Here is a 12,773-nt window from a genome sequence, read left to right as displayed (position 1 = left end):
CCCCTTAGCCCAGTGTCCTTGGTGTCTGCCCAGGTTTTCTTGATTCTAGAGCCATGTCTCAATGTGACATATGCAATGCTCCTTGTCAACACTACATATTGTAGATTCGCAAAATGAATACAACACATGCAATGGGAATTTTCAATAAATGGCACATTGTGCTGAAACAGGATAGGGCAGACTGCAGTTTGGGAACAAAAAAAAAACCATGTAAAGCATATGGGTTTCTACTGCATGATGTGAACAGGATTTTCTAAAATCTAATTTACTAAAAAGTATTATTTGGCTGCTAGGTATAAAAGGTGCCTGGACAGAATGTTTCAAAAACTTTCAACTTTTATGTTTTAAATCAGTGTTTGCCAACCAGAGCGCCCTTTAGCTGTTGCAAAACAACAGCTCCCAGCATACCGGGATTGCCAAAGCTGGAGGCACACTGGATTGGAAACACTGTTTTTAAATGAACACCGCAGGCAAAACAGTATTATGCATAGTGCAAGGTCTAGTTTTACTATATAATATCAATGTGAGATTTGTAGGAATGTGCCCACAATCAGTAGAATTGAGGGAACATTATTTTAGGCAAACTCACTCATCCATACTAGTGAATGGCAATGTGCAATAGTAAAAAGGTAAACACATTCATAACTATGAGCCTTTGTGACAGAATTAACCAGTGTTTTCGAACCTTTTTCAGGTCTGGGCACCTAGTAAATTTTCTTTTACTCTGCAGCACATCGAACGCCCCCCCTTTCCCCAGATACATATAGCCCCAGATAGCCACTGTAGGTATGATCCCCCTCTAAGAAGAACAAAACACTCCACAGGCAGCGTCACTAGAGGACAGAAGCCCCCAAAGACCTCACAGCTTGGACGCGCTAGCCTAGGACCCCTGTGGTGCTGAGGGGTGCAAGCGCATCCAGTTACCATCTTTCCAACCAAACTGCCACAGCACACCTGCCAGTATTTTCCAACAACAATTGGGAACTACTGGGATAAACAATTCAGGGGCTGAAAACCTAATATATATATATGTCAGAAATGGTCTGAATGCAGTTACTTGTTGACTATGTATGGCTCATTACCCTAAATAGGCCTGTTACTAGTACACCACTATCTATGTTGACACACCTTTTAATAGGATGACTGATGTGTACCTGCAACATGCTCAGTAAACACAATATGAACAAATATACGACTGAGACAAAGGGGGGCATTCAATACCAAAAGTTAGTCTTCAATGTCTCTTCTCCCCGATGAAGCTCGAAAGGAGTAAAATGTGTGTTGGAGTACCCATGCACTTGGTTAAAGGGGTACTCCGGTGCTGAGCATTCGGACAAAATAGTTCCGAAAGCTGAGAATTGATGTCTGGGCTTGTGACATCACGGCCCCACCCCACCCCTTGAGACATCACGTCCCGCCCCATCAATGTAAGTCTATGGGAGGGGGCGTGGTGACCACCACGCCCCCTCCCATAGACTTACATTGAGGGGGCAGGGCGTGATGTCACGAAGGGGCAGGGCCGTGACGTCACGAGCCCCGATGCAGGCTCTAAGCTTTGGGAACTATTTGTTCCGAATGCTCAGCATCGGCGTACCCCTTTAAGGTAGAGTACATGGCATATAGTTGAATTTCCTTGTATGGTGACTATTTCCTTCACTGGTAAAGCATAGGTATGTGTTCTAGATTACACAGTAGAGATGAGCGAACTTACAGTAAATTCGATTCGTCACGAACTTCTCGGCTCGGCAGTTGATTACTTTTCCTGCATAAATTAGTTCAGCTTTTAGGTGCTCCGGTGGGCTGGAAAAGGTGGATACAGTCCTAGGAGACTCTTTCCTAGGAATGTATCCACCTTTTCCAGACCACCGGAGCACCTGAAGGCTGAACTAATTTACGCAGGAAAAGTCATCAACTGCCGAGGCGAGAAGTTCTTGACAAATCGAATTTACTGTAAGTTCGCTCATCTCTATTACACAGCATTATGCATTAACTATATATCTTAACATATTTACTAGCTTCCAATCATTTTTTATATATCCTCCCGTGTCTTCCTTCCATGTGGGTGTAATGACGCAACTACATGTATGCTTTTTGTTTTTTGTTAAACCAATCTTTTATATTGTATGTCTTTAAATAAAGTAATTGTAATACATTTTTGCTATACATGGTTGTTAGTCTTTTTTGTACGGAGGTATGTACAGTAAACATCAAGCCTACCTGTTACTTACGTATGTTAATATATAATTCTCAAAGCACCGTTTAAATCTCTGCGCAGCGCTGTGATTTATGTAGGAGCAATAAAAATAACAGACAATAGATAGCAAAATTATAACACATAATACATACAGCTCTAGGCAGATATTTCCATTTATCAAACAGTATAAAAAAAAAAGAGTAAGAAATCATTTGTATTTATAGGACAAAGCAGAGTGGTTACAGCCTGGATGTTATATGTGCTATAGTGCTCACATATTCATTTTCCTGACACCACCAGATTAAATCTAGCACACTGTGTGTGTTTCTTTCCTCTGATTAATACAAAGTCACAGTAGGCTCTTGTGCAAATGCAAAGTAGATCAAAGCCTCATTCCCATTAAACCATAAAAATAAAATAATTACATACAGTACACTGTGCTTCTAGCTAGTGTAGTGTTTTAGGCAGTAACTATACTTACAGCCTGGAGATGTTTTATCTGTGCACAGTCTGTAATATTCTTCCAAGTATTCCACATTGTCTTGGTTTATACTTTCTTGTAAGGAGGTGTCGCCGAACCTGCAAAGGAGAAAATTAATTAAGAAAGCTTCTCCGGGAGTATCGATAAAACAATTCTTGAGATAAATGCTGGCCCCACTGGAGACTATGACAGATGAGTCTAATCATGTATTTAAATGTGCGTGTGGCCTTTCCATGTCATGTCTTTGTAACAAAAATAAGCACACGAGTGTTACAATTAACAGCAACAACTTCTAAAACAATATAATAATATAATTTACAATGAGCCCAATTTACTAAATTCAACGGGGGTGCCTCATGACAACCCCTATTTCTATAGGCCCTATTATTGCATATGAACTTTCCATCTATGGGGCCAGAGCTATTTATTTGAATAGGTGGCAAATAAAAAAAAAAAAAAAAAACTGTAACAACACAAAAAACACCCTCCAATTCAATATAAAGGGTTTAGATGGGAAGCGAAAAATTGCCAGCAACCTCTTATGGCTACCATATAAAGGCGACCATAAAATTAATTATTTGGGTACGTTTACATGTGAACATTTTGTTATACATTGACTTTATTGGGTCTGCAGCTGCGATAGTAAAGTTAGATTTATAGATCTGCTGTGGACCTATTGAAGTCAGTGGGTAGCAACAAAACCTCCTGTGGATTTCCAGTGCGGAAAATCCACAGCTGATTATGTTCGTGTGAACGTGCCCTTTGACAGCATCTGTCCAGGTGAAACAATGTCATATCTTTATCCAATAGCAATGTTTTGCCCCATGCAGGGCTTCTCAAAGATCCTTGTGTAGGTGGAAAAATTGCTATATGCTGTTAAATACTCTATTTTCACATCAGTATGACTGCCTGTATAACAGCTTCCCCCTAGTGAAACAGCTGATTGGTAGGAGCTTCAAAAGTTACATACACTTATAAAAAGTGATCGTATGGATCTCATTCCCACCTGTACGTGACTTTAATTGCCATGGCATAGTGCTGGTTAAAGTTACCAACGAACTGCTGCTACTGTTGCCAAGCTAAAGAGAGGGGATGAGCACCGTATATATATAGAGGTAGAAACACAAGGGACAACTTATCAGAACTTTCTGGGCAGCCAGAGATAAGAAAAGCCAGATCCGCCTATAAACAGTTAATCACGTATATCCCTTCATTTCAGACCTGGTTTTCTTTTGGCCTGTAATACTGTGCAAATCATAAATATGCATGATACAGATGGCAAAACTGCTCCACATAACAAGAATCTGCCTTCAAACCTGTTTTAAAAACAGACCATAGACGATCCACCATAGACGATCCTCCCCGTGTAGTGACAGGAGCAGCAGCTGCCTCATGCTGTTGCACCAATCCCCGGCAGGGTAGGTGAACTTGCGTGGAGGGTGGGTGGTGGTTAGGAGCCTACAATGGTGATGAGAGGTACAGGGGGGAGGGGTTATGGGGGGTGACAGCACCTGCAGGTGACGGGGAGGGGGGTGCAGGTGACGGGGGTGGGAGGAGGTGACAGGGAGGGGGGGTGATTATTTGGATGTGGAGGAGCACTGGCTACTTCCCTACCTGACTAATATGGCGGGGTCTGATTCTGGGGTCTGTATTATGGTGGGGTCTGTATTATGGTGGGGACTGATTCTGGGGTCTGTATTATGGTGGGGTCTGATTCTGGGGTCTGTATTATGGTAGGGTCTGATTCTGGGGTCCGTATAATGGTGGGGTCTGATTCTGGGGCCTGTATTATAATGAGGACTCATTCTGGGGTCTGTATTATGGTGGGGTCTGATTCTGGGGTCTGTATTATGGTAGGGTCTGATTTTGGGGTCTGTATTATGGTGGGGTCTGATTCTGGGGTCTGTATTATAGTGGGGTCTGATTCTGGGGTCTGTAATATAGTGAGGACTGATTCAGGTGGGGTCTGTATTATCGTGGGGACTGATTCTGGGGTCTGTATTATAGTGGGGACTGATTCTGGGGTCTGTATTATACAGGTATGAGTTAAAATGGTTGTTCTCACTGTAAGGTCCTAACAGCGAGAAAAATATTTAGGGACAATTCTGGGAAAAAAATTACAACTGGCTAACACTTTTTAGCTTTTAACCACTTTTGAGCTTGTAAGGCTGGACCAGTAATTCACCTTAATTCACCTTACTGTCTATACAGGCCGTATTACACTGAATGGTGAGACCTCTAGTAAAGCCAATAATTCTGCCACTATAATCATGTAAAAAAAACATGTGTTAACCATAGACACTAACTATAAAATACATAATACTGATCAAAGTGACTTTTTGTAAAAAGTTATCAACATTAGAAATTAGGTATGTAATGGAAGCAAACTGACCTGTGTATTGTCAGTATATATCACGTGACTGAAATCAACTCAAGCCTTCATGTTAATAAATACTCATATATTTAAATATTTATGTAACATGCAGATAATATATTTAAAAAAGACAAAAAGGACATATTTGTACTAATCTCTATTTTAACTTACACAAAAAGTTATGCAATCAATTATCTGTCATGGTGTTTGTGAGTCATTTTTGTCTCATTTACAATCACACTAAATGAGACTTGCCTACAATTTCAGGCTTTCCGGCTCCTTTCAGATGGGTAGCTTCCTTACCTCTCTGCGATTGTTTGTTGCTCATTAATTCCAACATTAAAAAGCACTGGGTAAACTCTCAGCGATTTTCCATCTTTTATCTCTTGCGGCAGAAGCTCAAACATTTTGGTTGGAAGTTTGACCTCAACCTCATAGTGCTCCCTAGAAAGAAAATGTACGATAATAATGAAAACTAAATTTCATTTTGGATTTATAATAGGCTTTTAGCTCATTTCACAGGTATGCTCTTGCCCTAGATTTTGTGTAACAAAAACAGGGCAGAAAGAAACGAGGTAAACTCATTGTCATATTCCTATAGTAATCTAGGCCTCAGGAACACATTGTAAAAACAGGTGCACTTTATACTAATACTTTGTTTTTGTAATGCAGATGACTATGCCAATGGTGTAGATTAAGTTTATTGTCTGTGAAAATGCAAACATATGGCATCTCGCAGATAAGAAAACCTCTATAGCATGAAAATACCACTTTATTACAACTCCAAACCACACAGAACTGGAACAGTGTTATGATATTGTCGTGTGCAGGAGCCCTAAGGTCTATTTCATGGGTTTTTTGGTCAGTATTTTGTAGCACTATGTGTAAGCCAAAACCAGAAGACTAAAAGACTAACTAAACAGACTATGGTTTGGTAAGATTTGTAGCTGTGTGTGTTCTGGATTCATTCTAGGTGTTGACTTAAAATACTGCTATATGAAAGTGGCCTTAGTTTCATTCTTTAGCACCTAATATTGTGAATGTAATGTAATAAATAATGGTTAGCCTTTGAAACTTGACTGTGGTCTCCACCTAAGGGTATCTGGATGTTGCAGAAAATAAGTGGTTGGCTGTCACAATTTGAGAGCCACAGGTCTAAATATTACCTAAAATTGAAGATTTACATGTCTAAACATTTTTGTACAATAGTGCAGGATAGCAACATATACATACTACATAACTTTTTTAATAACTCTATAGTTACTTTGCATTTCTTATGTTCACTCAATCAATGGCACAGCTATAGGGGTGCCGAGGTAGAAATCCCACTGGGGCCCTGAAGCCAAAGGGGGGCCCAAAGCCCATCTGCCCCATGGGTAATATATTTGCCACATGGGGTCCTGTTGCAGATTTTGCATCAAGGCCCAAAAGCTAAAAGTAATGCCTCTCTCTGCACTCACTCGTGATTCTTAATCTGTATTGTGATACCAGGGGGCTTACATGTAGCAACTAGGAGAAATAGGATTGTAGCTTTGCCATATGTTCACATATGGCAGATTTTGTTGAAAATATTGCCACAACTTTTCTATTATACAGAATGAGGTTTATAAACACCATGTGCATACTGTAGAAATAAACATTCAATAACATGAAATTATTAAAGGGAGAAATAAGTTTTCAGAAAAGGGAGAAATATTTTTTTAGGGCAAATCTGTGTCTGTTCCACAACAACTGGTCTGCTGGTTATACTTGTCTGTAGACAGAATAATCCATACCCAGCAGTCCATTCCTAATAGTATTTGAGAGAGAGGCCTTTTGCAATTTTGGGTTTCGTACACAGTGACTGTGATCTGCAGCATTGTTTTGAACTGCTGGTGTTGTTGGCAATTTTTTTTTTAGCGTACTGTAGCACATTTTTCTGCCCTCATAAGTGCATACCACATACCTACATCTAAGTGGTGTACTATTTTGTACCTGTTAATCTGTCAAGGGCCTACATACTGTGAAAGGACAGCCATAAGTCATCACTGGCTGGTGAAAGGAAAGCACATTTTTCTGCCCTCATGAGTGCATACCACATACCTACATCTAAGTTGTGTACTATTTTGTACCTGTAATCTGTCAAGGGCCTACATACTGTGAAAGGACAGCCAAAAGTAATCGCCCGCTGGTGTTTTACACAAATACGTTTTTTAAGCGTACTGTATTGCATTTTTCTGCCCTGTTTGTTCCACCACAAATGGTCTGCTGGTTATACTAGTCTGTAGACAATATAATACATACCAAGCAGTCCATTCCTAATAGTCTGTGAAAGAGTGCAATTTTGTGTTTAGCACACAGCGACTGTGTGCTGCAGCACTGTTGTATACTGCTGGTGTGCAAAAATAAATTTTTTAAGCATACTGTAGCGCATTTTCCTGCCCTCATAAGTGCGTACCATATACCTAAATCTAAGTCGTGTACTATTTTGTACCTGTTAATCTATGAAGGACCTAGATAGTGTGAAAGTCCAGGTAAAAGTACTCACCGGCTGGTGTTGTACTCAGATACTTTTTTTAAGAGTAGTGTAGCGCATTTTTATGCCCTCATAAGTGAATACTACATACGTACATTTAAGTAGTGTACTATTTTGTACCTGTTAATCTGTAAAGGGTCTAGATACTGTGAAAGGACAGTCAAAAGTACACACCAGCTGCTTTTCTAGACAAATACTGTTTTAAGCGTAGTGAAGCGTATTGTACTCCACTGATATACGCACTAAGTATGTCAGGCAGAGAAGTGCCAGGACATGCACAGGGGCGAGTGGCAGCAGGAGTCGCAGTGAGAGGCCTGAGCTCCCGGTATCAGCTAGCGGTCGTGTCTCGACCAGCAACCCATCTGCCCTCCTCAATTGGTTAACACGGTCATCTACTTCATCATAAGTGACATCTAATACCCCCAGGCAACAGTTGGTGGGTTCCTCAGACACAACCCTCAGTTAGCATGGCTCGGGAGCAGTCCCTGTCCTCCCATTGCCTATGTCCTATGCTGTTCCCTCCCCTAAAGAAGTATCTTATGCTGTGGGTTCAGCTCCACTATTCAGTGAGGATGATCTAATAGAGGACAGTCAGCAGCTACTGCCCAGCCAAGGAGTGGAGGAGACATCTGCAGCTTTCTCTGCTAGTCAGGCAAGTAGTGATGAGGCGAGTGACGTGGGAGGCGGTGTTTTCAGCGTTCGGGGTCCTAAAGCAGACACTGTTGAGGAACCTGAGGAGGACATCAGTGACGTGCAGACACTTGTTGATGATGATGAAGCCGATTGCAATTGGGAGCCGGGTGCAGAAGGGGCTTCATCCTCATCAGAAGAGAGTTGCAGGCTGCTCGTGAGGCAGCAACTGAGCCAGCAAGGTGGTAGCATGGTTGTCAGTCAGCATGGTGAAAGAAGTAGAAATTCTGGAGCCAAATGTGCCCGGGGGAGACCACTTGCTTTGCGGCAGCCTACCTTCCCAAAAGGTAGTGGAACAGGGGTTCCTGGAGATGGCGGCAGTAGCAGTCAATTAGTGCGGACTGTTGGTGGTAAATTCAGCTACTCGGCGTTGTGGCAGTTTTTCATCAAGCATCCAGAGGAGGATAACATATGGGGTCTCCTCATGCTTCAGCCATCTCCAGGCTATGCCATTCAGACACTATATGGTCTCCTCATGCTTCAGCACACTACAGGCTATGCCATTCAGCCACTATATGATGGTTTCTTCTCATGCTTCAGACAACTCCAGGCTGTGCCATTCAGCCACTATATGGTCTCCTCATGCTTCAGCAATCTCCAGGCTGTGCCATTCAGACACTATATTGCTTCCTCATGCTTCAGCCATCTTCAGGCTGTGCCATTCAGACACTACATGGTCTCCTCATGCTTCAGCTACCTCCAGGCTGTGCCATTCAGACACTATATAGACTCCTCATGCTTTAGCCAACTCCAGGTTGTGCCATTCAGCCACTATATGGTTTCCTCATGCTTCAGCCACCTCCAGGCTGTGCCATTCAGCCACTACAATGACCCCCCGACCTACGATGGCCCCGACATATGATGAAATCGACATACGATGGCCTCTCAGAGGCCATCGCATGTCGATGTCAGCATCGACATACGATGCTTTTTTATGTCGGGGCCATCGCATTAAGTGCTATCCGGCAGCGCCAAATGCTTAAGCTGCTGCCGGATAGCAGCTTAATGTTCCCCGTGTGGTGCGGTAAGCATTACTTACCCCTCCACGATGCTCCGGGGTGCCCTCCGGGTCCAGCGCTGGTCTTCCTGTGTCTTCTCGGCCCTCTCCGATGACGTCAATACGCTGCTGCTCACGCCATCCAATAGGAATGGCGTACGCAGCGGCGTAATGACGTCGCTACGCAGGCTCAGTAAGGCCTTGCGGAAGACAGAAGAGGACCGGAGAAGACAGAAGAGGACCGGAGAAGACAGCGGAGGACAGGAGAAGACAGCGGAGAGCCCAGCGGAGGCCCGGGATCACCATCGGGAGCGGCGGGGACACCATCTCGAGCGGCGGGGACAGGTGAGTACAGCTTCCTATACTTTACATTGCACGAATCCCTCAACATACGATGGATTCGACAAACGATGGCTCGTTTGGAACGAATTACCATCGTATGTTGAGGGACCACTGTATATGGTCTCCTCATGCTTCAGTTAACTCCAAGCTGTGCCATTCAGCCACTATATGGTCTCCTCATGCTTCAGCCCCCTCCAGGCTGTGCCATTCAGACACTATATAGTCTCTTCATGCTTCAGCCAACTTCAGGCTGTGCCATTTAGCCACTATATGGTCTCCTCATGCTTCAGCTATCTCCAGGCTGTGCCATTCAGACACTATATGGCCTCCTCATGCTTCAGCCACCTCCAGGCTATGCCATTCAGACACTATATGGTCTCCTCATGCTTCAGCGCTCTAGGCTGTGCCATTCAGATACTATATGGTCTCCTCATACTGATGCCACCTCCAGGATCTGTCATTGTGCTGCCATGTGACATGTGACTCATTGTTAGATTTGGTCCTTTGTACCAAAATGCTGGGGCCCAGGACACTAAAACTTGGGAGTCAAAATTTTAATTTCAAAATCCTCAATTTCAAAATATTAAATTTAAATTAAAAAATTTGACATTCCAATTGTCTCCTCACGCTTCTGTCACCTCCAGGCTGTGGCATTCAGCCACTATATAGTGTCCTCATGTTTCAGCCACCTCCAGGCTGTGCCATTCAGCCACTATATGGTCTCCTCATGCTTCAGCCAACTCCAAGCTGTGCCTTTCAGCCTCTATATGGTCTCCTCATGCTGCCAACACCTCCACGCTGTGTCATTCAGCCACTATATGGTCTCCTCATGGTGCCAACACCTCCAGGCTGTGTCATTCAGCCACTATATGGTCTGCTAATACTGATGCCACCTCCAGGCTATGTCATTGTGCTGCTCTTCGGCAGCTATTCTAATAGCCATGCCTGTAATCTTCATGTCATACTGAATAACAGTAATATTTCACTACCCCAGCAAAGCCAAGTGTTCTACACCCCTATTGAGGCTCTCTTTAGGCTAGAAATAGCCGTTTTTTAATATAGATTCGCTGCAAATAAATTCGACCCAAAACCATTTTTTTCCGGAAAATTCGGCGACTCGGCCGAATCAAATTTTTAAAAAGATTGCTCATTTCTACATGGAATGGATTTTCTGAAACATATCTGCACTGTAAACATACCCTTTTCCTTTTACAAAATGCAATTCAAGTTCAGCACTGTAATGTGGTGTATTTACTAAGGTACTCATGTTTTATGTCCATAAAAATGGGGTAATCTGGTTAAATTTTTTATTTTTTTATGTGCTGCTGGGATTGATGTAAAAATAAACAACCAATGCTACCTACCCCTGTCCACTACAACTCCCGGCCTATGGATTTCTCTTACTTTTCCCTGCTTCTGAAATGTGGAGTCAGAGCAGGACCTGCCTGCTCAGCAAATCACTAGCAATAGCAATGTCCCTTAGGAATGGGTAGGTCCTGCTTAGACTTCTCATCTTGGAAGAAAGGAAGGATAAAATCAACATCGAGCCCAGCAATGTATGAACACTGTATTTCTCTGAAATTCCTCTAATTCTGTTTGTAAACTGTTAAATGATCCAAAGGTGATCATATATTTTAAAAAGGGATAGTGCCACTATGCTATATGAAACGGAAATTTCCCATGACAAGAATGACAGTAAAATAAAACAAACATAATATTTTAGCAGTAATAATATCAACAAACAGAAAAAAAAAATCCATGAATAACTGTTTTGAAATGTGACTTAATGTTGGACATACAAGTCTGTCACTGTCTTTATTCATAAAAGAAAATGTCAGCTTTATACATGGAAGTATTTACTCCAAACAAAGAAAAGATACAAGTACAAAGATATAACTTGAGATTCAATACCAGGGAATTGATTTTGGCAATTTCAGGCCCACAATGCCCCATAACACTAATTACTTGTGAAATCTTATGCGCTTGGAAAAACAAAATGTTTTCTTAATCTAATATTCAAAGATGTGCGAAAGCCTATGTCTGGTACAAGCAATTCTTACCGTCTCCCAGTCACAACAGGAAGAAAGTCATCCGATGTAGCTTCAGTTATTTTAAATACTACGTGCCTCAAATCTGAAATGCCAACAGCCATGTCTTCTAGCATTCCCACTTCTTCGCCTAGGTACAACATGGATAACAAATGAGACATAAATGTGCAATTTGTCTATGCAAATAACTTCCAAGAATAAAAACATACTGAAAATCAGTTATATTTTATTTTCTGTATATATACACTCATTGAGGAAAAATAATACACCAAGAAGGAGTGTGAATATGTGTGAATGGAAAGATAATATATGCAATTGAATATTATCTTGAAAGAACAGATTTATTGCGGAAAACTGTACAATTGAAAGAGGGTATCCTGTTTGGCTACCTCTAGCCGGGATACAAGATAAGAGAAGGTTTGGCATAGAAGAATACTGGTTCCTTATGGCTTCCTGACGCATATTTGTCGTCAAAAGTTGTAGCTGCGCCTGTGGATGCTGTATAATCATAGGTTGCTGAAGCTGGTTTGCCATAAATGCTTGAATGACGGTAAATTTGGCAACTAAACAAGCCAAGGTAGTGTTGCAATCTGAGACAGTTGGCAGCCTGGCCATGAGAGGAAACGTGGCCACAGGATGTCCCACAAATATTGCAGAGCTGTTAGTGTACCTCAAATCACTACTAGGGGTGACCAACTGTCCTAAGTGATGGCTCCTCAGATCATGACACCAGTTGGGGCAATGTGTTACTTCACAGCAAAGGCCGGCTTGAAGAACTCCCCATCAGGCCTCCACACTGAAACCCATTGTCAGATCCCAAACTGAACCTTGATTTGATGCTAAAAACAGTACGGTTCCAGTCTGTAGCAGTCCAAGCTTCTCGATTAAAATGTCACTGCAAACTAAGGTGACAGTGGCTAGCTGTGACTCCAAATTTCCATCTGCTAAGCCCCTGGAACTGGTCTGGAAAGACACATGGGTGTGTAATGAAGGGGCCGCCTGTTTCTATATTGTGTACAACGAAACTGTGGGAGTTCCTTGTGCTAGTCAGTGAATCAAACAATCATCTCTGCTGGTATTCTGTCAGGAGACTATTCCCGGTGTGTGTTTCCTCTGCTCCCTCTGTTCTCTT

The 12,773-nt window shown here is 42.3% G+C and overlaps 1 protein-coding gene across 7 annotated transcripts in view; it reads right to left on the bottom strand.

The window, feature by feature from the left end:
* Positions 1-12,773, bottom strand: part of INPP4B (inositol polyphosphate-4-phosphatase type II B) — a 665,917-nt gene that overhangs the window by 67,841 nt on the left and 585,303 nt on the right. For all 7 annotated transcript variants that reach the window (XM_056562903.1, XM_056562897.1, XM_056562899.1 and 4 more), the window contains 3 exons: positions 11,654-11,771; positions 5,353-5,493; positions 2,676-2,773 (listed from right to left, as the gene is read on the bottom strand). In XM_056562903.1, coding sequence (XP_056418878.1) covers positions 2,676-2,773; positions 5,353-5,493; positions 11,654-11,771 — 357 coding nt within the window. The remainder of the gene's footprint in view (positions 1-2,675; positions 2,774-5,352; positions 5,494-11,653; positions 11,772-12,773) is intronic.

Source organism: Hyla sarda, chromosome 1 (genome assembly GCF_029499605.1).
Source record: "Hyla sarda isolate aHylSar1 chromosome 1, aHylSar1.hap1, whole genome shotgun sequence".
Taxonomy (NCBI): domain Eukaryota; kingdom Metazoa; phylum Chordata; class Amphibia; order Anura; family Hylidae; genus Hyla; species Hyla sarda.
This window is presented reverse-complemented; position numbering and strand designations above follow the sequence as displayed.